The 21,609-nt window shown below is 43.7% G+C and overlaps 1 protein-coding gene across 1 annotated transcript in view; it reads right to left on the bottom strand.

Moving 5' to 3' along the window:
• Positions 1-21,609, bottom strand: part of LOC147691766 (solute carrier family 22 member 6-A-like) — a 210,675-nt gene that overhangs the window by 116,088 nt on the left and 72,978 nt on the right. Inside the window, exon 3 of the mRNA XM_086938061.1 lies at positions 16,177-16,331. Coding sequence (XP_086794187.1) covers positions 16,177-16,331 — 155 coding nt within the window. The remainder of the gene's footprint in view (positions 1-16,176; positions 16,332-21,609) is intronic.

Raw genomic sequence — 21,609 nt, 5'->3', positions numbered from 1 at the left:
TAGTCAGTAGCTACAATTGCTTGATTGCCACTGACCGCCGATGTGCAGCTGGAGATACCAAGTCCAAATGCTCAAAAGTCGCATCATAGTCAGCTGCACTAGGGAGAGTCATTGGGGTACAGTTTGGTTGCCCGTGACAGACACTGGCTTTCACCAATAGGAACCACTGGTTTCTTTGGGACCGGAGACCAGAAGCCCATTGGCAACTGTACTGTGGGTGGACCAAAGAGTACTTTGAGGGACAGTGTCACCTGTGGCCAAAGTCATCCTGTCTGGACCGTGGACTGAGGAGTAGCACCCTGCAGCCCCCTGTCCACCGCACAGCTTCCTCAGCATCTTACAGCATCTTCAGCATCCTGTATCCTTTGCAACAGGACCACTCCATTAAAGTCTTGGGCTGCTTGCCCCTTAGAGCCTGGAACCAGCCTTGAGACTGCTTTGATGACAAGGTTACTGTTCTACAACTCCTTTCTGGCCCCTTGATCATTTCCTTGCCAGAGTTGGTCATCCAAAGTAGGCGGAGTAGCCAAACACAACTTTATAACAGTTTCCACACTTTCAGCTTACTAATAATTGTTTGGGTTTTGCATTTAAAGCAGTGATTTTTGATTTGCTCAAAAATCCATATCTTCAGAACCTCAAGTCAAATTTGTTCGTTTTTGTGTTTAAAAATTCATAAAAGTGAGATCTATTCTTATAAGTTGGTTTCAGATTTCTTTTGCGCTGCATGACTTTCTTATTTAGTTATTCTGGTGCTTTATACGTATTCCTTTGCTTAAGCCTGACTGCTTAAAGTTAGAGCTTTCCTAGGCTTGAGCTAAGGTATAACAAACAAGCCTGAACAAACCCAAGTCGGTATCATGAAAGTATTACACAGTGAAGTCACACAACCATGCCGTATAATACACTTCTTCCCTCATAATAAGTAAATAAATAAAAACATAAAATGGCATTTCTATTTGGGCTTGCTGACCAATAGCATGACAAAACAATCAGCTACTCAAGAGAATCATTTATTAGTTATCTGCAAACTAACACTTTCAACATGTAGTCTTCCCCAATGAAGCAAAGAAAACAAGAACATATTACATGTGTAATGTAAAGACCTTTGCTTGGAGAAATACAGAATGTGTGCATCACTGGAATACATCAAAAATCAATAACAGCCCTACCCTTTTTATGAGCTAACTCTCCATGGTTGAAGAACCCACTGGGTTTTCTTAGATAACCCTCACCCACCAGGGTTGTCCCTTGGCGCAATGCTTCATGATCAGGTTCATCCCGTTCCATTGCGGAATGGGGAGTGCTTCGACCTACATGTTACGTAGGAGCACTTTATAGGTTTTTATGATGTGAATCGATGACACAAAGTAGTAGTGGAGGGGTTGTGTGTTGATTGTGTAGATAATGGGATATTAAAAATACCTGCCTAGTAGGAAAAATATTATTTATTCAGGCCCCTTGTCGGTATGATTACAACTGGGGCAATGAGAAAGGGTAGGTTCTAATGTGCCTATCTTTCTAAAAGGTCAATGTGTTCAAGCCTTATCCCAAGGCTTTTCTTCACAACCAGGGAAGCTAACTCCCTGATACCACTCCTTTTGTTTTATAGTAGCTGCACACACTGCCAACACATATACATTCATGCAGCACCTACTTGGTGTATCTGCTTATGTTTCTGAGAAAACATAATTGAAGAAGAGATACCTCTAGCTAATTTACAATGTTAAGAAACAGTCATTTGTGTGTTCCATAATAATTGTGCATGCATCATAATCAACTTTAGTGTGCTCACCTCATTGCGACTATAGTGAATAAAATGTTATGAGGTGGACACTTTGAGTGAAACCAATGAGCCTTATGAAAGGAATTACACACATTTAAAACACTGCGTACATATATAATGCTGTATTTTGCATCATGGGTCCTCAGGCTGAGAGGTGAACCTGTAGTCACATGCTATAAAATAAAATAAAAGAGGGATAAAAAAACAATATCTCAGCTATCGGGATAGTTTTATGCAGTAGAACATCCTTGATGCTGGGCGCTACGTCAACCTTACTTTGTCAAGGTTACACCCTTGGGTAACCACCTACAAAATTTCAAGCTCAGGCACACATCTTACTGTCTTCTCTGACAGTGGGACACCAGATAGAGTAAGAGCTGCTGTAGCGTGATCGTGTTGGAAAACAACTAGACCGCAAACCCAAGATGGCGACCGTCAATGGAACTGCTTCTGCGTTCCAACGGCAGTTTGTGTATATGATCTGTATATTGCTCATGATTAGGTGTGAGGTCACCAGTGCTGCCTGTGGATGACGCCTCCACCTAGGGGCTATAGAAACAGCTTTTTGTGAACAGCACATTTTGGTTAAATCTGGTACAAATTACCAGTAAAATGTAATGAAGCTTAAAAATAAAAATAAAACGCCTCACAGAAATAAAGGGAACCAAAATGAGATACGCAGTACTCACCAGTGTGTTGGTTTAGTTATTCCGTATACTGCTGCTCTGGCTGTCTTTGTTTCTTTATTTGTATGATGAGGCATTCGGACATTACATAATATAAAATATTATTCTGACATTACAATCTCCTCATGATGTTGCTGTGTCCTACAGGATCGTAGGGATTACATCAATATTGGATGATAATGGAAGGTGCATAGCATTAAAAAAAAGCACCCAAATGAGGTGGGGCTTATGATTTCATATTGATTGGTCTTTAGACTCAGGTGTAATCAGGGTATTACATGTAGATGCGTCACCATGCACTTCCATGGTGAGGTTCTCAGGAGTTCTTTCTGTCAAAATAGAGAGAGAGGGAGGGGCAGAGAAAAGTTTCAGGTTTCTGTTGTACTGTTCTAGGCGGTCACAACGTAAATTGCCCCCATGGTATGTAAACCTTAAGAACTCATTTTGTAAGTTCAACCAACTCAAGAAATTCTTTGCAGTAGCTTCATTGCCCTCCCATATGATCAGGACATCATCAATGTACCTTTTCCACAGTTTTATGTGTTCTTGAAAAGGGTTGTGGGGACGTAGGATTGTGTGTGCCTTCATATGGTGAACATTGAGACCAGCTATGCTCAGCACGAAGGTGCTGCCCATGCTGGTCCAGTGTTTTTGTAGATACAGAATTCCTTCAAATTCAAACAAATTTTGGGTAAGAGCCCATTTGCAGCACTCCATCACGGCATTCCTGTGTGTCTGATAGTCTCAGTCTATCTCAAACAGGACCTATTCAATTATATTCAGTATATCCATGTGGGACAGTCTAGTAGTTAGACTCTCAATTTCTAACCCCATGAGTATATGCTTGTCGGGGTCAAATTGTTTATCCCTCAGTAAGCGTAGGACATCTTTTGTGTCCTTCAGATATGTGTTGGTGCTTTTAACTATTCGTCTTAGGAAAGCATCTGCAAACTTTGATAAAGATTCCAAAATTTAACCTATCCCAGAAACTATGGGTCATCCTGGCGTGTTTTCCAGATTCTTGTGTATCTTTGGACTTGTGTTGAAATACAGGGTGGTGGGAGTTTTGTTGGTTACAAACTCTCCCTCCTTCTGTGTTATCCAGGATTGTGCTAGGGCCTGTTCTGTCATGTTTCCTATCTGTATTCTGAGGAAATCTGATGGGTCTGTTACTAATGGTTCATAATTCCTGTGATCACTCAGGAGTCTCAAGCATTCTCTCCTGTACCCTGCTGTTGACTGGATGACAACGGCACCCCATTTATCAGCTGGTTTTATCACTAGGTCCTTATCATTGGCCAGTTCCCTGATGGATGCTTTTCCTTCCTTGGTGGTATTGTGAAAAACATTTACAGTCCTGGGTTCAATATCCCCAATTTCTTTCAGGACAGCCTTTTCAAAGGCCACTCTCTGAACCGGTACTGTGGTGGTTGGAGGGATGAAGGTGAATTTCACTCTTAAAACTGTGTCACACAGTGTATCATTGTTTCATTTTTTGGGGGGTTCGTTCAAACAAGGGCTTCAATTTTAATTTTCTGATGAATTATTTGACCTCACAGCTGAGTTTCAACTTGTCAAGGTTTGCTGGAGGTACAAAACCCAGACATTTGTCTAATAACTGCATTGGTGTGGTTGAGAGGGCGTGCTCTGTGAGATTCACTATTAGGCTGGTTGTGGCTCGGACCTACCTGGTTGCTCGCCCCTCTTGGTGTGTCTTTTGTCAGGATCCTGGTTGTCTGGTGGGACAGTCTGTTGGACTTGCGGTCATCTCCTTGTTCTGCCTCTTAGGCGTCCCTAGCCTTCCCCTAAAAAAGGCCTGTGTTCACCATATTGGTAGTTGGGGTAGGTGCCATGAGGAGTTTCCCAGTGTTCTAAAAGGAGTGGGGGCATCTGGGAGGGGTGGTGGCGGACTGTAGTAATGTGGCATGAAATACATTGATGGACCATTGTATGGGCCCCCTTCACTCTTTGTCCATAGCCTCACCTAGTGTCCCTCCTGTTGTTTCTCCTTCCTCTGTAATCTCCGTTCACACTTGAGCTGGAATCAGAGCTGTTGGACTTGGTATCACTTGTGTCACTTTCGGTGTTATAGCTAACCCTGGGCGGAGTTCGCGGAGTTGCAATACGCAGAACTCCGCTAAGTGCAAAAAAAACTCTGCCGCACTAGGCGGAGCTCCGCAAAGCAATGGAGTACGATAGAAAAATGCTGTTTGCAGTGATTGCACAGTGCTGGATGCTTGCCCGCGCTGTGGAATCATCGCGAACGGCATCATGCACAGTGCAAGCGGTCCCTGCTTTCCTTTTCTGCCACTCGAGTAGATTTTTACTGAGCGGCAGCTTTCTCAATGCTAGAGGTCACGAGCATACGCGACCACTCGCAGTCAGAAACCTGACCCCCCTGCTTTGAGAAATCTCAGTGGGAGGTTGATTTTCCACGCTTGTGCTCGCCAACTTGATGTTGGCGAACGCAAACAAGGAAAAATCTCGCCGGGAGGTTGATTTTCCTTGATCGCGGTCGCCAACTTGGCATTGACGAACGCGAGCGAGCTAAAAAACTCTGCTCTGGAACTCTGTGAGCTCCGCCTAATGTGGAGTGCGGAAAACTCAGTGAGCGGAGCGAAGCTCACCGCCTAAGGTTAGTTATATCCCAAATTTCTTCCTGACATGACATAGTCATCCCCTATATATGGGTACATCCACTCATGTGTTAATTTATTGGTGTCTTTCCTTAGTATTTGGAATTTGGTTTGCTTCACGGTCGCTTCAAATTCATTCATGGTCTGATTCAACTCATCCAGTCTTGTTTTAAGACTAGCCATGAACAGGTAAGATTTTAGGCATATCTTAATGGTGTGTATTTCTGTTGTGAGTTATTGGGATAGGTGTGCTGCTGTTTACATATTTAATATAAGCCAGTCCCTTGTGCAGTGCCATAAAATAAGAGAGCAGTCTTTTTAAAAAGTTTTGCCTTGTTGGAATATATATGTTTCATCTCTCTCATCATCTCTGGAATATAAATGTTTCATCTCTCATTATAGAGTTTGCCCTTTTTGTAATTATCAACTTAATAGTCCTGTACCCCCGCCTACCCAACCCTGCAATGAAATCAACAGCATTCAGGCGGGCCTAATCAACGCTAGATCACTGGTGTGCCACACGGCTGAGGTCTTTGACCTACTAGCAGAAAATGATTTTGATCTGCTCTTTGTCACCGAGACCTGGATGACCGACTCCTGTGCGCCAGTAGTCGAGTTAGCTATCCCCCGTGGTTTCAGGATCTGCAGAGCAGATCGCCAACAGGGAAGAGGTGGAGGGGTTGCCGTGATCTATCGGGATCATTGGACCCTCACCTGCGAACATCTGGATGAGCTGATAGAGGCAGAACTTCTCCACTTTTGTTTGGAGCTTAGTCCGCATTTTACCTTAGGTGGCACGTTAGTGTACCGTCCCCCAGGCTATGTTGGAAACTTTATTGGAACCCTGGAGGAGGTTATCGTGCCACGAGCTTTACGGTTCTCCCGTTACCTACTGCTGGGCGATTTTAACATTCATGTGGATTCCGGGAATACCACTGAAGCTACTCGTCTCAGTGAGACTTTTAGTATGGCTCACCTCACTCAATGGGTGGATGCCCCTACGCATGCGGGAGGTCACGTTCTTGATTTGGTTTGTACCAACTTTGACATCAGTCTTTTCCCTCCCGATGCACATGTTGTGGTCCGACCATTGTTTGATTAAGTTCGCTTGGCAGTTAGATAAGGATCTGAGAAAAACTCCTACTCTGGCACATCGGCCACAAATTAATTTGGTGTCCCTATCTGAGTCCCTCTCCGGTACCCGTCCGGATCCAATGACGGAGATGGAAGCGGCGGTCGACGCATTCAATCTTTGGATTGCGAATCGTTCCGCTGCCTCCACTAATGTGGGGGGTATCCGTCGGATGCGATCGAGACCCTCACAACCATGGTTCACGCATGCTCTGCGGGAACAGAAGTTGGTCTGTAAGAAATTAGAGCGAGTCTGGAGACAAGCCTACTTGCCAGCCGAAAAGAAGACTTTACGTGCAGCTCAAAAGGAATACTACGCTGCGATTAAGACAGCTAAAAGCAGGTACTATTCGGATAGAATCGAGAAGGCGGATAACAACAGTAAAGAGATCTTCTCGATTGTCCAAAATTTTTTATCTCCATGTGCTGCCCAACCCCTGCTCCCTTCTTCCGCTCAATGGTGTGAAGAATTGTCTTGTTACTTTACGGACAAAATTGTAAAAATCCAACTGGACCTAGAAGCGGCTCAAAAGACCTCTGCGACTTCATCTGCCCTTTCATTATCGGATAGACGACGTTTAGAGGCTCAGTTTGTTGCTTTCCTGCCGGCCTCGGAATCTGACATACGGCAAATCCTGGCGGCTTTAAAGTCCGGATCTCCCTCGGACCCCTGCCCGGCCAGGGTTTTGGGAGGGATAGTGGATATCATTAATCAAGAGGTGACTCAGATCATCAACCTCTCCCTTTCTACTGCCTCGATTCCGAGAAGTTGGAAGGAGGCAAAACTGCTCCCTCTGTTAAAAAAGGCTGGTCTAGATCCATCAACGCCATCGAGCTATCGGCCCATCTCACTGTTGCCAGCTCTGGCGAAGGTGTGTGAGAAGGTGGCTTTCAAACAGCTGGATAGTTTCATCGAGTCCTCTCACGCCCTACATCCTGCTCAGTCAGGGTTTAGAGCGGCCTACAGTACCGAGACGGCACTAGTCGAGGTCTCGGAGGCAGTTCGGGAGTGCTTGGACGGGGGTGGCAGAGCGGTCCTGATTCTACTGGACCTCTCTGCCGCCTTCAATACGGTGCCCCATGCCTTGCTTATTGCAAGACTGGGAGCCGTTGGCATTTCAGGGCTGGCCTTTGACTGGTTGTCATCGTTTTTGAGCGATAGAACTCAGCAGGTCTGGATGCCCCTTTACTCTTCGGCCTCGAAGAGACTGACAACTGGAGTTCCGCAGGGGTCTACGTTAAGCCCTTTATTATTTAACGTCTATATGACCCCCCTTACTCTATCTGGCGGAACAGCTGGGAGCCAAGATAATGGCCTACGCAGACGACACACAGCTGCTTTTCACCTGGCCTAAGGGTGTGTCTGATCCATCAGCAGTCCAGCATTGTTTGTCGGAAGTATTTCGGTGGCTTGCACAAGTCCAACTTAAGTGCAACGAAGACAAGTCTGAGGTTCTGTTTTTTGGCTCTTTCCCTGACAACTTCAAGGACCAGATTTGGCCCCCGGACCTGCCCTGCCCTCGTGCGATGGGAGGCCCAGCTAAGAACTTGGGGGTATGGTTCGGTCAGGACCTGAAGTTCTCGGACCATATTAAAAAATTGACTGGCATCTGCTTCGGTACCCTGCGAGCCTTGAGAAGATTTTTCCCTCTTCTTCCCAGGGCAGCCAAGGAGACTGTCCTTCGAGCCCTGATCTTGTCTCGGCTCGATTACGCTAATGCCTTATTTAGTGGCTTGCCTGGGTACATGGTTCATCGCCTTCAGGTGATACAAAACGCTGCAGTACGTCTGCTCTTCTCTCTTCCCAGGAGGTCGAGCATGCGGAGCCATTTACGAAGCCTGCATTGGCTCCCAGTGCCACACCGAATCTTGTTTAAAATTCTTGTGTTGGCATTTAGAGCAGCTCATGGCCAAGGACCGACGTATTTGCAGAAACGGTTCTCATTCTATACTCCCAACCGTGCCCTATGCTCGGCCAACCAATGCCAATTGGCCATTCCCAAATACAAATATGCCCGACTGGGTGGCAAATCAATTTCATTTAAGGCAGCTTCTGCTTGGAATGCCCTCCCCCTGTTCCTCAGAGCCTCTCCGACCATTACTGTTTTTAAGAAAGAACTTAAGACTTATCTGTTTAACGCTCCACTCTAACAGACTTGTTCTTGATCTATCACTCTTGCTGTTAAATTACTCACCGCGCCAGGATACCCCGTGGTAATAGAGCGTGCTATAAAAGTTTTAATAATAATAATAATAATAATTATGAGCCCTTGTGGGGCTGCATTCTCTCCCAGGTATTCTGTAATCATCAAACCATGAATCATGGTTTCGATCTGGGTTTGTCTCCGTGTATTGTGTTCATCCCAGCCATTGCTGTCTATACCTATGTCTGCGTTATTAGATCCTTCAAAAGGTGAAGCTGTTGCAAAAATCCTTTCTACTTCATCAGCTGAGAAAGTTAGACCCGTTATCTCTGTCATTTTTCTGGAGGTGTGGAGTTCTATGTTCAGTGTGGATTAAACCAAGGCTTTTCTGTAGAATGCATCAATTGTGATATTTTATTGGGTCTCACAGCTCTCACAGCTGCACCCTGCCTAGTTACTTATCAAACAAAGGGAGAGAAAGGGGAGACTGGGTCAGATGGTCTCATCCTCCTAACAGATTATCAAAAATCGAAAAGAGCCATATTCTTTTTATGAAGTAACTCTCCATGGTGAAGAAAACGCTGGGTTGTCTTTGAAAACCCTCACCCACCAAGATTGGTGACATGCATCATTATCTGGTTCACCCCGTTCCGCTGCGGAATGGGCGTGCTTCGACCTGCGTGTTCCGTGGGAGCACGGTTTAGGTTTCAATGCATAACTGGAATGCCCATGGCAGAAGGTAACCCATGATTGTAGCAATGCAGACTGAATAGCATAACATCCCATTCAATAGCAAGTGATATCTTGTGCTACATGTGAGTATTCATTTGCAAGGCCCTGGATGACTACTTACATTGGAAAGGGGCTGGCAGCCCTATTTTAACAAAACGGCTCAGTGAACTGTCCTCCATTATTGTCATGTTAGTGTGAGGAAACCAAAAACATGGCACAGAATAAGGGTCACTCATCAATACCATCTCCCATTTAGAAAGGTACAGGTATTGAAGCAAGGGACTTTTAGGGGAGTAGTCAGAGAAACATGTACTTCTGTGCGGAGATGCCATCAGATTAGTGGTTTTCATTGTGCCTGTAACAAAGCAGATCATATTAAATGTCATAAATAACCTGCTTGGTTGGAAGGGGTTGGCCCATATTTCTAGCATCATTGGAAAGTGGGCAGCAAGTGTATGAGAACTAAGCAAACAAAACAAACCTGTAGGACTTAACATTTCACAGCAGCAACTCTTCTAAGAAAATCAAACTAAAATTCAGTGTTAACCAACTCTTACAGTTCAACTGCCAATCAGCCCAAGTGAATATAGTGAATTAGTGCCCTGTTATCTAAACCTATACAGCTTGGGAGGTACATTAATAAAGTCATGTCTCCGAGGATCCATGACCCTAAATTGGTCAGGCAATCAGGGCCGGACTGGGAACCCAAAGCACCCCTGGCAAATGTTCTCAGACCAACTGCTGTCAATTGCATAGAGAGCGCAGCAAGCAAGACTGACCACTACAAATAGTGTTTGGAGGGGTTCCCACTCCAAGAAGATTTGGGTGAAAATGTTGTATTGTACAACACATTTTTCATTATATATCGTATTGTGTTAGCTTTTAAAGCAGTAAATGTTGACCTTAAAATGCCCCAGGATTCCACAATCTTTATTGGGGCCCTTCAATGATTCCTTCACTATCACCCTCCAACAGTGCCCCTTGGCTCTATATAGCCCCTCTCTCACATGTATTTCATTTGTTTTATATTGCCTCTCATACCAGGGTAGGGTTTTGGAGCACTTTACATGATACACAAATACAGAGACAATGAATCATGCATATGTAAATCAGTGTATAGACAATGTTACATAAGACAAAGGGCACAAGGTGTAGGATTCAGGGTATCCATACTGTTAGGCATTTTTTAAGAGTGCTTGGTTCTGGAAGAGTACAAACTCAGGGTTCAGTATGTCACACAGTGGTTGAAGTTGGCTTTACCAATACGAATTTATTTCTTCTCAAGCAACATTAGGATAATTAAAGACCCAGAAAAAAACATAACTTTCTTTTGATCGATATATTTTATAATATTTTTTAAACAGAGATAGACACTGGTGACATTTCTAACCTGTACCAGGTGGTTTGCATGCAGCTCTTTGATGACACTTTTTAGTTCACTGTGCTATATTCTGATTATAATTGTAACATATGTAGTGCACAGTAATAAAAGGGTCTTTGTGACAAAACCAGTAACCCACTAAGCTATGCACATAAAAAACTGTTCTATGCATGGGTACACCTCCTTTGCTTCAGGTATATCAACCATCTGCGCAACCTTAGATGAGACAAAACTGCCACTAGACAAAACTCTGATCTCTCTTCAGCAGGTACATTGATCACCAGAGTTATCTTGACACTCTTATTGTTGCCTGAAAACTACTGGATATACAAGGAACTCTGCTTCGGGTACTTTCAAAATGGCTGCACTGCTGCAAAAACACCCCCTAGTTACATAACCGGCCCCTCACCCTTCCAGCCTCCCCGAGAAACGCCCAATGCCCAGTACGGCCAGTCCAGCCTTGCAGGCAATACACAGATCACGTGCCAAAGACTGGGCCAGAAATGTAGGGAGCACCGCCAGTCAGGCAGAGCCAAACTCACTCTTAGTCTGATGGACTAAGTATATACTAGGAGGCAGACTGGGGAGAAATACTTTTATTTGATTTATTTTTTAAACAGATGGGGCTTGGCTATCAGTGTCCAGTCATAGATGTGACATGTCTTTTTCAAGGAAGCAACACTGCATTGCTACCAAAGCACCGAGTACAAGTCTGCAACCAAGGGAGAGCCCCTCTAGAGGCCGCAAAGTTTCCCAGAAGATAGAGGAATAGAAGGTAAATAGTGCCTTGTGCCACCTTTTGAAAACCTTGGTTTTCATCCTACTCAACGTCATGTTCCTGAAATCGTGTTACCTGGTGTTGGCTTGGATGTTTTCCTGATGAATTGATGGTGGTGGCGCACGGTGGCGTCTCTCCCTACAGTGCTGCTGTTCCACGCAATCAATAAACATTTCTGTGATGTCATGACAATTTCCCTCTGACCCCAGAACAGTACATCCACCCTTTTTCCCCAGCTTGTTTATCCATCTGCACCATTTGCCTGCTCTCCAACTCTGCGGTCTCTTCACTGCAGTGCTACCACATTTGGCAGGCAAAGCCTTAGACTCTCTGAGGGAGATTTACCAAGATTTTGTGCCGTGTTTGAGTCACAAAAGTGACGCAAAATGGCACAAAATCTGTTTTTCCTCATTAACTTTCCAGCGTTAAACTTGTTTAGTGCTGGAAACAACGTATAAGTAATGCGAAGCAACGCATTATGCTGCTTCGCATTACTTTGCGCCGTGGGGAAGTGCCAAGGGTGGTGCATGGGCGTTCCCATGCAACCACCCAAGGTTTTTCATGCTGAACGCAATTCATAAAAACAGCATCTTGAGTTTAGTGTGAGAAAACTGCGCTCTTTTTAACTAGGCACAATGAAGGAGAAATGCTTTCATTTCTCCTTCCTTTTTCGACTTTGCATGCATGCTGCACTGTGCAGCACGCATACAAACTTGGAAAAGCTTTCCCTTGTGTCTAGCATAGTATTTTTTACGGAAAAGGTACCCTTCCTGTACAAAACCTATGCTACACTCATGCACACGCCCTAGCGCTACAGTGCTAAGGTGTGTGCATGGTGCACAGCTGATGAAATCAGCGCAAGGGAAAGGGGAGGAGAGACATATCTTTAAAAATATGGCGCTCTCCTGCTCCCTCCCTGTCCCGCAATGCAGCATAGCCTCGCAGGGGGCTGCGTTGCATTGCACAACTTTTTTGTAAATCTTCCCCTCTGTGTGCAGAATGTTGTGCTTGCGTCATAGCACTAGCTTTCCAATGCCACTGTTTTAATCATGGTCTAAGATTTAATCTACTGAAGCACAATTACTCACTGATAGCTGCTGTGGTGACGTTTAACACTCCCATGTTATAAGGCCTCACCCAGCTTTCAATACTCTGCATTCCATCCTGCCATAATATTGATGTGGTAGACATCATTGATGAAAGAATTCCTCTCACAACCCTGTTTTATTCGCCAGTTGAGCCATTTTAACCCCTTCCACGTGGGACTAATTCCCCCGCGGTGCGGGCGCGCGCAGCGCCGCAGTGCTCGTGACGAGCCCAGGTCATCATGCTGCACAGTGGAGCTGTGCTCATGACGACACGACTCCGCCTACTCCCTTGGAACGCCCGCACAGGAGGGTAATCAGCCACTCGTGGGAGGGCCACATCAGTTATGACGAACTCAGCTCGTCATGAGCACAGCTACACTGCCTCATGACGGGCTGAGCTTGGAAGGTGTTAATGATCAGTGTTCTAGTTCATGTTTTCTAACAAATGTCACAGATTTGCTGATCTTTTGGCTCTGAACCCGCATCTTTGTTGTACAACAGCTTCTATTATCTTATCCTGGCTCTACCCAGTGGCCCACAAACTGCATTACTTCCTCGTCTCATCATAAAAAGTTTAAGTGAGGTTCCATTGATGTAATACATGAATTACACTGCCAACAAACCGATGGCTGACGATTGTAGTGGGTCGAAGCAGAGTCATAAAAAAACCTATGGAGACACATTAACTCATGCAATGCCATCTGACCTCGAGTGCTTGGGTGGCTTTTATTTATACAATGGTGTCACACCTGACATCATAGTGCAACAGTCCATGATGACCTGGTCTTTGAGGGTCGAGTGGCTTGCTACATTCCTACCTAATCCATGTTAAGAGCCTCAATCTTTCTGTTTGATCTAATTCAGAGCAACCATCTTATCACTGGTTCACCAAGCATAGTCCTGTAACCATTGCAATGGTTTTGAGTTGGGTCTTAGGCTCTAGCATCCTCCACTACCTACTGGGAGTGTTCCATGATCTCTAGTGGGGGGTGCAGGTTTTGGCACAACTGCTCAAGGCCTTTGAGTGGGGTTTGAGGGCAGCAAGCATGTTGTTGGTTTGTGGCACTCCTTCATCCAAGTCCATTCCTCCAAGCTCACTAAATCAGTCTGGCAGCAGGTTTGACCGAGAATGAGCCCCTTGTCATATCTTGTAAACAAATTTCATTAATCTTCTCTTTAGAAAGCGATCATTGTGCCACTTTTGTTTATAATAGCCTATGATTCATTTTTGAACATCATTTTGAACTTTGCATCCAAATGATGGTTTCTGATTAATACTGCATTGTTTAGATTTTCTGCCATGTCATTACTCTCCCCAATTCAGCACTGCGTTGGTGTCAGCCAGGGTTTGGCCAAACAGCATGGTCGCCAGTAGTCTCTGTGTTGTGCACTGTGGCATGTTGCAAATTCTCGGAAAGTTATGGATAGACTATTCAACATTGTGTTTCGGATAGATTCATATCCTGATTAGCTTCATTAGAGTCCTCATCAGGCTTCCAACTGCTCATTTGGCTTAGGGCCATCAAAGGATTATTTTCTGGTGTTGCATACCCAGAACACTGAGTTATTCCTGAAAATCCGACCACTTGAAGGGTGATCTGTCAACAGTACGGAGGATAGTTGGTAACCCTAAGGTGCTAAGGCTCTGCTCAAATTTGGAGAGTACCTGTTTGAATTGGCTGAACTATCTAAGCAATGGGGAATTTTGTGCACAAGTCTATTAGTACCTGCATGTGTCGAGAATCCCGTAATAGGCGAAAATCTGTGCTGCAATTGACCCAATGACTTAGTGCATCCCACCTCTATCTTCAAAATGAAGGCCGTTCTGCCCCTCCCAGCTTTTGAATCAGCAGCATTCACTTATGGTCTGATCCACTAATGTATCCATGACAAGAAATGGGCTTTCTCCATCAAATTAGCTTTAGTTTTGATGATTCCTTGGTGCCCTCGGTGTACTTTACTGACCACATGCTGTTGTGGTGATCTGGGGACGATGAAGCTGTGCCCCCTCAGGAAGATCCAACGTTTTGAGCAGCAGATCTTACTGCATAGTCTAAACAAAGTTTGAAGGTGGGTTTGGCTCTTGTCATCTCTTTTTCGAGCACTGGTTAGGACTCCCAGGAGTTACATGAGATTGCTCTATGGCTTTCTGAACAATCTTATCCTCTGAGGTTTATAGCTAAATGTCACTGATTGTAGGAAATTAGGTTACTGGTAGAGAGGGATGACACCCTACTCAAGGAGCACCCTCAATTCGCGGCAGGGTGAATATTGGGCACACCCTACATGAACCTGTGCTGAACCCTCTGGTAGCATGGCACAAATGCAGCCAGGCTTAACTTAGAGGCAATGTGAAAACAATTTATGCAGAACTTCAAACAGTAATAAAGTGAAAACACAGCACAAAAAAGTTTCACATCAATTTAGAATATTACAGGAACATTTTATAAATTATTTAACACCAAACCAACAAAAATCCAATAGGTAAAACTGAAGGTTTTGTGAAAATTTAGCTCTAAGGGGATAAAAGCGCCAGCCACAGTTGTCTGGTCATAATAGACTGGGTCCACGTCACAGGTTCAGGCCAACTGCAATGGAGCGTGAGGCAGATACAGACTGGGCTCTGTCCCCTGCGAAAGTTCCTTGTGTTGCACTGCACATGCCAGAATCAAGGAGCTGTCGACGAGGATCTGCGATGCTAGGTCCGGCATCGAGATATGTCATGCAGCTGTGGACTGATGAGCCATCAATGAGGAGATGCTGCAACTAGTCGATGAACTCTCGTTGAAGAGATACAATGAGAAGTCCTGCATCCCCGTTGTTGAGAGAACATACACAAACGAGTTGTCCATAAAGTAAAAATGAGTGCAGCCCCACTTGATAGCCAGTAATCCCCTCTCAATTTAAGAATATTTTTGCATTGTCTCTTTCAAGGCCTGGCTGGCAAAATCAATGGGTCGCACACCCAATCTTGTTGTTCATGCATCAGCACGACTCCTGAGCCCCATAGGGCTGGAGTCCAGTATGACCTTGCAGTTACAGTTTGGATCATGGTTGATTCATGCAAGAGAGAGTCTTTGATAGTATGGAATGCTGACCCAATGGGTTCTCATTTTTGTCAGTGATCTCATGGGATCTCGTGGGATCTGAGATTGCGGAAAGGTTAGGTACGAATCAAGCCAGAATATTTTGCCATTCTAGAAAATCTCCTCTCCCCTGATACATATGACCAATTTAGCAATTGCAAGTGCAGTTTCTTGCACTCTCATAAAGCAATGAGAGGTAAGAAGCAAACTGTAGTTCTTATCCCTGATAATTCTATATGTGTGCCTTCTCATAGGATCACTGACAGAATATCGAGGACAGAAATCCTGTGTGGATGGAATATTGTGTCAAAAATATTGAGGATCAAAATATGTCCACATGATATTTTGTACTCGATATTTAGTCCAAAGACCCTTTCATACGGTAAAACAAAGTCTGAGGTATGGTAATAGAATATAATAGCTAAAATATCGCCTAATATAAATATATTTTTGTAAATGATATGTAGTGTAGAATATTTCTGTCAGCTCATATATTTGTTAATCTAATTGTGACATACATCTAATAAACTATCGTCTACCTATGTATTAATGCTAGCTCAGTGAAGCATTATTTCATTTCATTTGCATCACAGCCTAACTAGAGCAAGAGCTTATGTCTTGACCTACAAAGTTTTATTCTCTCTCTCCCTATTCCTTGCCATAGTATTTGCACTGTTTAACTTTCATGACTTTTGACTAATTTAAGAAGACACGTTCTACAAACTTACTCAGAGATGTTGTATCCAGCCCAATCCCAGAGAGTGCCATTCCGGTGAGGAAGCGGAAGATGCTGAAGGTGATGAAGTTTGGCGAGAAGGCAGTGCAGGTCCCAGTGACAGCCAGCTGCAGGTAAGACCAGATCAAAATGGCTCTCCTCCCAAACCTAAGTGGCAGTTAAAAGACCAAAACGATTATGCAACTGTAACCCATGGCACCATTCTATTGTTCTTCCATACATACATGTAAGATGTAAATGCTGGACAACCACAGCTCAGGGTGGATAAATGACTTTCTAATCGACTTATACCAGGTGGTAGGTTATCTCAAATCAAATCAAATCAACTGTATTCGATTTTAAGTCATAAAATCATAAAAGCACAATAATAAAAAACAATTTAAAAAAGAATACATTTTTTCCGCTTCAAAGGTAGTGTAAAATACAAAAGAAGCAATTCATATAAACAAGCAATTTACATTATTTTAAAAGAGTATCCATTAATAAAAATAAAAATACGCAAACAACAAAACTTTATAACAGTATCACATAGGTGATCTATTCTTCAGCACAATAGGCCTTCTGTTGCCTTGGCCCCAACTCCCAGTCATCTACTTGAGCAATCACTCAATTTATTGTGCATATTGAAACTAGCAGCTATGGAGTATGGAATTTCCGGTCCCACTTTTATAGTAAGTTTCCAGACAGGGGATTTAGATCACAATGTATAAGACCTGAAACTTGTTAGGGACAATACCTCTTTTTTGGCTATTTCAACTCCATATAGCAGATATAGTCTTTGTCTCAGGTGAGCAGGTATTGAAGTTGGAGGACTCCAATTGAAGCACCCACAACACCAGCATCATCAAGTGTGAAGTTTTGCTCCCTCTGGCTGTCATCAGCCATTATAGATGTGTTGGAGGTAGTGAACAAATGAGCTGGCCTTTACTGAAAAGTAAATTTTACACCTGTAAACAACTTGCTGACAAGCCTCCCCCAGCCCACTATCAGCCTCTAATGGCAATGCTCTGAAAACTATAATCTGTGATGGAAGGGTTCCGAGAAAAGATTCTCCACCAAATGTTCACTACTTCATTTCAAAGCATTTGTTTCTCCATCTTTGCACCCTTCACGCACCATTTGCAATGACTGTCAGATAAATAACGAATACGCAATAATTTTTGTAAATGCTATTTTTTAGTAGTGTAATTAAGAAGGTTATTTTTCATATTTTATTATCCCAGTGTAATGTTTACAAATACATGTCCAATGATAGGCAATGTAACACAAAGTATACTCTCACTGAGTGGAAGTACCTCTCATCCAGATTTGGTTGGTAGAGGGCATTTGTCTTTTTATGAAGGCCATGTTGTCAGTCAGGATGTCAGAGACGCAAGTGCGTGATTATGTCATCACAGACCGGACACAGTCACCCCTCTGGTAAAGACTGGAACTGCAATTCTATTTATATCAGTTCAAGATATCTTTATTTAATTTTTTATTAAAAATCATAAAAGCAAGTCACAGTTCATCACAATTATGCAAAAACGCATCATAAAAACTTTAAAAATGAATTATAAAAGTTTGAATACAAAATGTTAAAAATTGTAACTTCAATTAGGGTAAAATGCTACAGTAAAGTATAATAACTTAGCAATAAGCTGCCTCCAATGTCATTATCCCTCCACCAAATTTCCTTCTTTGCACGGCCATTTTAAGGAAGCAGCGGACACTAAAGAAAATATCTATATTTCCTAACGCTCTAAGCTACTTAGGGCATACCTACATTTCTTAAAGGCAAGTTGGCAAACAGTGTTGGAAAAAAGGACAATAACGTTTACAAAAAAACACAAGATGTACCAAAGACTGCTCAGCCTGCCCATCACATGGACATGCTGATATTCTGCTCTCCCAGGCCTTCATCCCCTCATAAAAGCATGAAAGGGCCACATATTGCCTGCTCTAAAGCCTGAAAAGAAGGGACTTCTCCCACTGGTAGAGTTCCAAAGTTAGACAAAATGCAATATCTCCTGTGGCTAGTGGAATAAAATAATCACATGTTAAGTGCTTGCTAAAGACCTCCTGCATTCTTTGAGAGATGCTTATCTCTTTGTGGAATCACTTTACCACTCTCTTGTCTAGTTTGCTTAAGATGGCCAGTGCAGAGAACATTTCAGAAAGACCAATTTTAGTGAGTGACTCACTGACGTTTTTTAGCCAGGGAATTCTGAGTCCCTTATCTAACCTAGGACAATCTAAAAATAATATCTCTGTTAAAAGTTGCTTCTCTATTCGACCACATCCTCACAGAGACCAAAGGAGAGGCCAATGTAATTCTATCAGCAACATATTCAGATGTAGGGGCTAATTAGGATGACGGGACTACCTCACAGGCTGTCGGGCGTCCTGCCATAGGTATTAGGATGGGATCGCCATCACGGCATTCGCAATGCCTATGTTTTGTACTGTGGCTGGTGCTGCTGGCTGCAGCACACATCGCAGTACAAGAAGGGGGCACGTCACCTATCTACCGGTCTGACAAGCTTCAAAAAGCACCAGAAAGAAAAACAGAAGACGCAAGCACTGTTTTTAACACCAGGAGTTAATCAATACAGTTTCTTTTTTTCCGCTGGTAGTTAGTTTTAAATCACATACCACTTTTAGTTGAGTTGTTTGCACTGTGCTCATCACTCAGTTATTTCAGTGCTTTACAACTGATGGATTTGAGTATATCTTTTATAAGAGTAGTAATCTAAAAGATCCCTGAGCTCCTCCCTCACAGTGAGGGTGTTGTAGCCTTTGGCTGCACTAGGTGTTGCAGCCAAGAGGAGAAATCACAGATGATGAAGCATGCCACTTCGGTGTGTGATGGGATTCCGTCCTTTTAAAGGACTCCCCTTATTCATGATTAGGAGCTTTTGCTTGTGTCTTCTGTTTTTGTCTCTGGTGCTTTTTAAAGCCTGTCAGACCGAAGATATTTGTGTGTTTAGTAACAGTTCTTTAGGGAATTTATCCGCGCTGGTCTTAAAACTTCCCTTGGACCCTATACTCCCGGTTTGTATTCTTTGACACTTCACACATCCCTGCACTACGTGGCATGCACCATGAGGTGCCTGCCACATGGTGGAGGGATATGTATGGAGGCACCATAGGTGCCCCCCACAACTCATAGCTGAGGGCAAGGCGGGAGGGGGGCCCAACTACGGGCCCTCAAAGTCTCTTTCAACCTGCCATTCCGCCCTTGGGCAAAGAAGACGGAGATTTTAGGCAAATCTCCGCACATTCGGGGGCGGAACGGAAGTTGGCTGCCCTCCCGCCTGTCCGCCTCCCACCCGCCCAATTAAATTATATTTAAAACACTAAAATAAAACTTAAATAAAACTTACCTTATTGCGGCCGCATCCTTCCCCATCGCGGCTTCATCTGGAAACTGTGCATGCGTGGGAGCCTGTGCATGCGCAGTCCTGGCGAGGAATGCGCATGCGCAGGCTTCCGCGCATGCACAGTTTTCAGATGAATCAGCAATGGGGAAGGATATACAACAAGCACTCCCAGAGACATGCTGACTAGAAATGACTTGAGTACATTAGTCAGTTTGCACCAGTTGGGAGTGACATCGGATACAAAGGGGAGTCAGGAAGCCAGTGATTCAGTTGAATTCCTCAGAGAACTAGGTATTGAACAGAGGAATATCAAAAGCAATTTTAAAGCTAAATCTAGGTTCATACCCAAAGGACCATTTGATGTGGGGGACAGTTTTCATGTAACTGTGATTAGGGATTTGGACAAACTAAGAACTGGAAATCACTCAGGACAATTAGGAAAAAAGAAATTCAACTTAAGTAGTGAAGAACAACAGGCAGTGACATCACCACAAGAGGACCAAAATATAATCATTAAACTCTCAGACAAGGGCGGCAATATCGTCCTTCTAACAAAGGAACAATATATGGAAGAAGCACACAGCTTATTGGACGATCCAGGAAATTATATCATTAATTTTTCATTTCAATCTTTATTTCGATCTACTTAGATCATAAAAGATATACATACAATTTCAAATCAACTTGCAGTCAACAGCAAATAAAACAAAGGTTATACACCTTGCAGTAACATTTTAAAAGAATAACAGTGCGTTCTAGTAAAAAATCAACAGTACATTTCAGTTTTCATGAATCAGTGACTGACTTGATATAACGAGTGCGGGTGTGCCACATCGCTGTTAAAAATGTTGCCACCGCAAACACAATCGGGGGTGATAAGTCCATCCTTAAAATTCTATATGCTGAAGGGTAATGTCTAAAACCTAGATTTTTTAAAAGTGGGATGAGCCAATGCCTCCTAGATCTATGGTGAACTTTGCAAAAAAATATGATGTGCAAATCATTTTCCTGAGGATATGTGCACACCGGGCACTGTTCTGTAGTTGAGGGCTGGCCCCAGCGTTTAGTAAAAGCCCTAAGGGGGAGTATGCAGTATCGCCACTGCAGAAACAATTTCCTGGTCAGGACGGGACTAATGCCATCAAGGACGTGCTCTAGACAATATGAGTCTTTTGATTTGATTAACAAATTGGTAAGGGACCCCTCCTGTGTACTCTCTATAGATGCGAGTAAATTTCGCTCATAGAAGTCCCTTGAAAGAAGTTTACGTGGGATCCTAGGGCATGCATTTCCCGGGTGTAGCCATAATTCTGGTCTTCCTAAGCTCTCACAAGTTTGTCTAATGTATCTCAACCAGGGAATGTGTAATGCGTGTGGTAAAGATAGGATCTCTAGGAGCTCAGTCCTATAATTCATAAGTTCGGGCGTACTCCAGATTCTGCGCCAGAAATTAATTGGTTTTAGTCCCAGCTCCTCTGTAATTGGTCTTAAACCCAGATCTAGCCTCATCGGGAGAAGCGGGGTGCTTGAGAGTAAAGCTACCAGCTGCCTAATGAATTTGTTTTCAGTGGTCAACAAGTTTTGGGCTGGTATGTGACCCCACAATTCCCCCCGTAGGTGACTGCCCCCCTTGCCTGCATTTTATAAATTTGGAGCACAGGACCAAGGGGTTTATAGGTTGACCTATTTACCATCCTGCAGATGCCACCCGTTAACTGTGTTAGTTTCATGTTCGCCTTAGTCCGGTGCGTATCCCAGGTCATATTTTGATTGATATTCACCCTGAGATATTCGATACTAGTTACCCTCTCGAGTCTCTGGATGCCTATAGTGGGATTGGGGCGTGTTGAGGAGGGGGGGTTGAGAATCATATATTTGGTTTTGAGGGCATTGATCTCAAGCCCATGCGCCGCACAAAAAGTCGTAAACCCATCCAAAACCCGTTGTATTCCTAAAGGGGATCTGGACAGCAGCAGAGTGTTGTCCGCAAACATAATGGCGGGCACCCTGCTGCCGTTGAGCTTTGGGGCATCAATGTCACCTATCCTAGTCAAATGGGCGAT

Source organism: Lissotriton vulgaris, chromosome 9 (assembly GCF_964263255.1).
Source record: "Lissotriton vulgaris chromosome 9, aLisVul1.2, whole genome shotgun sequence".
Classification (NCBI taxonomy): domain Eukaryota; kingdom Metazoa; phylum Chordata; class Amphibia; order Caudata; family Salamandridae; genus Lissotriton; species Lissotriton vulgaris.
Note: the sequence above shows the minus strand (reverse complement) of the source record. Positions and strands in the feature narration are given on the sequence as shown.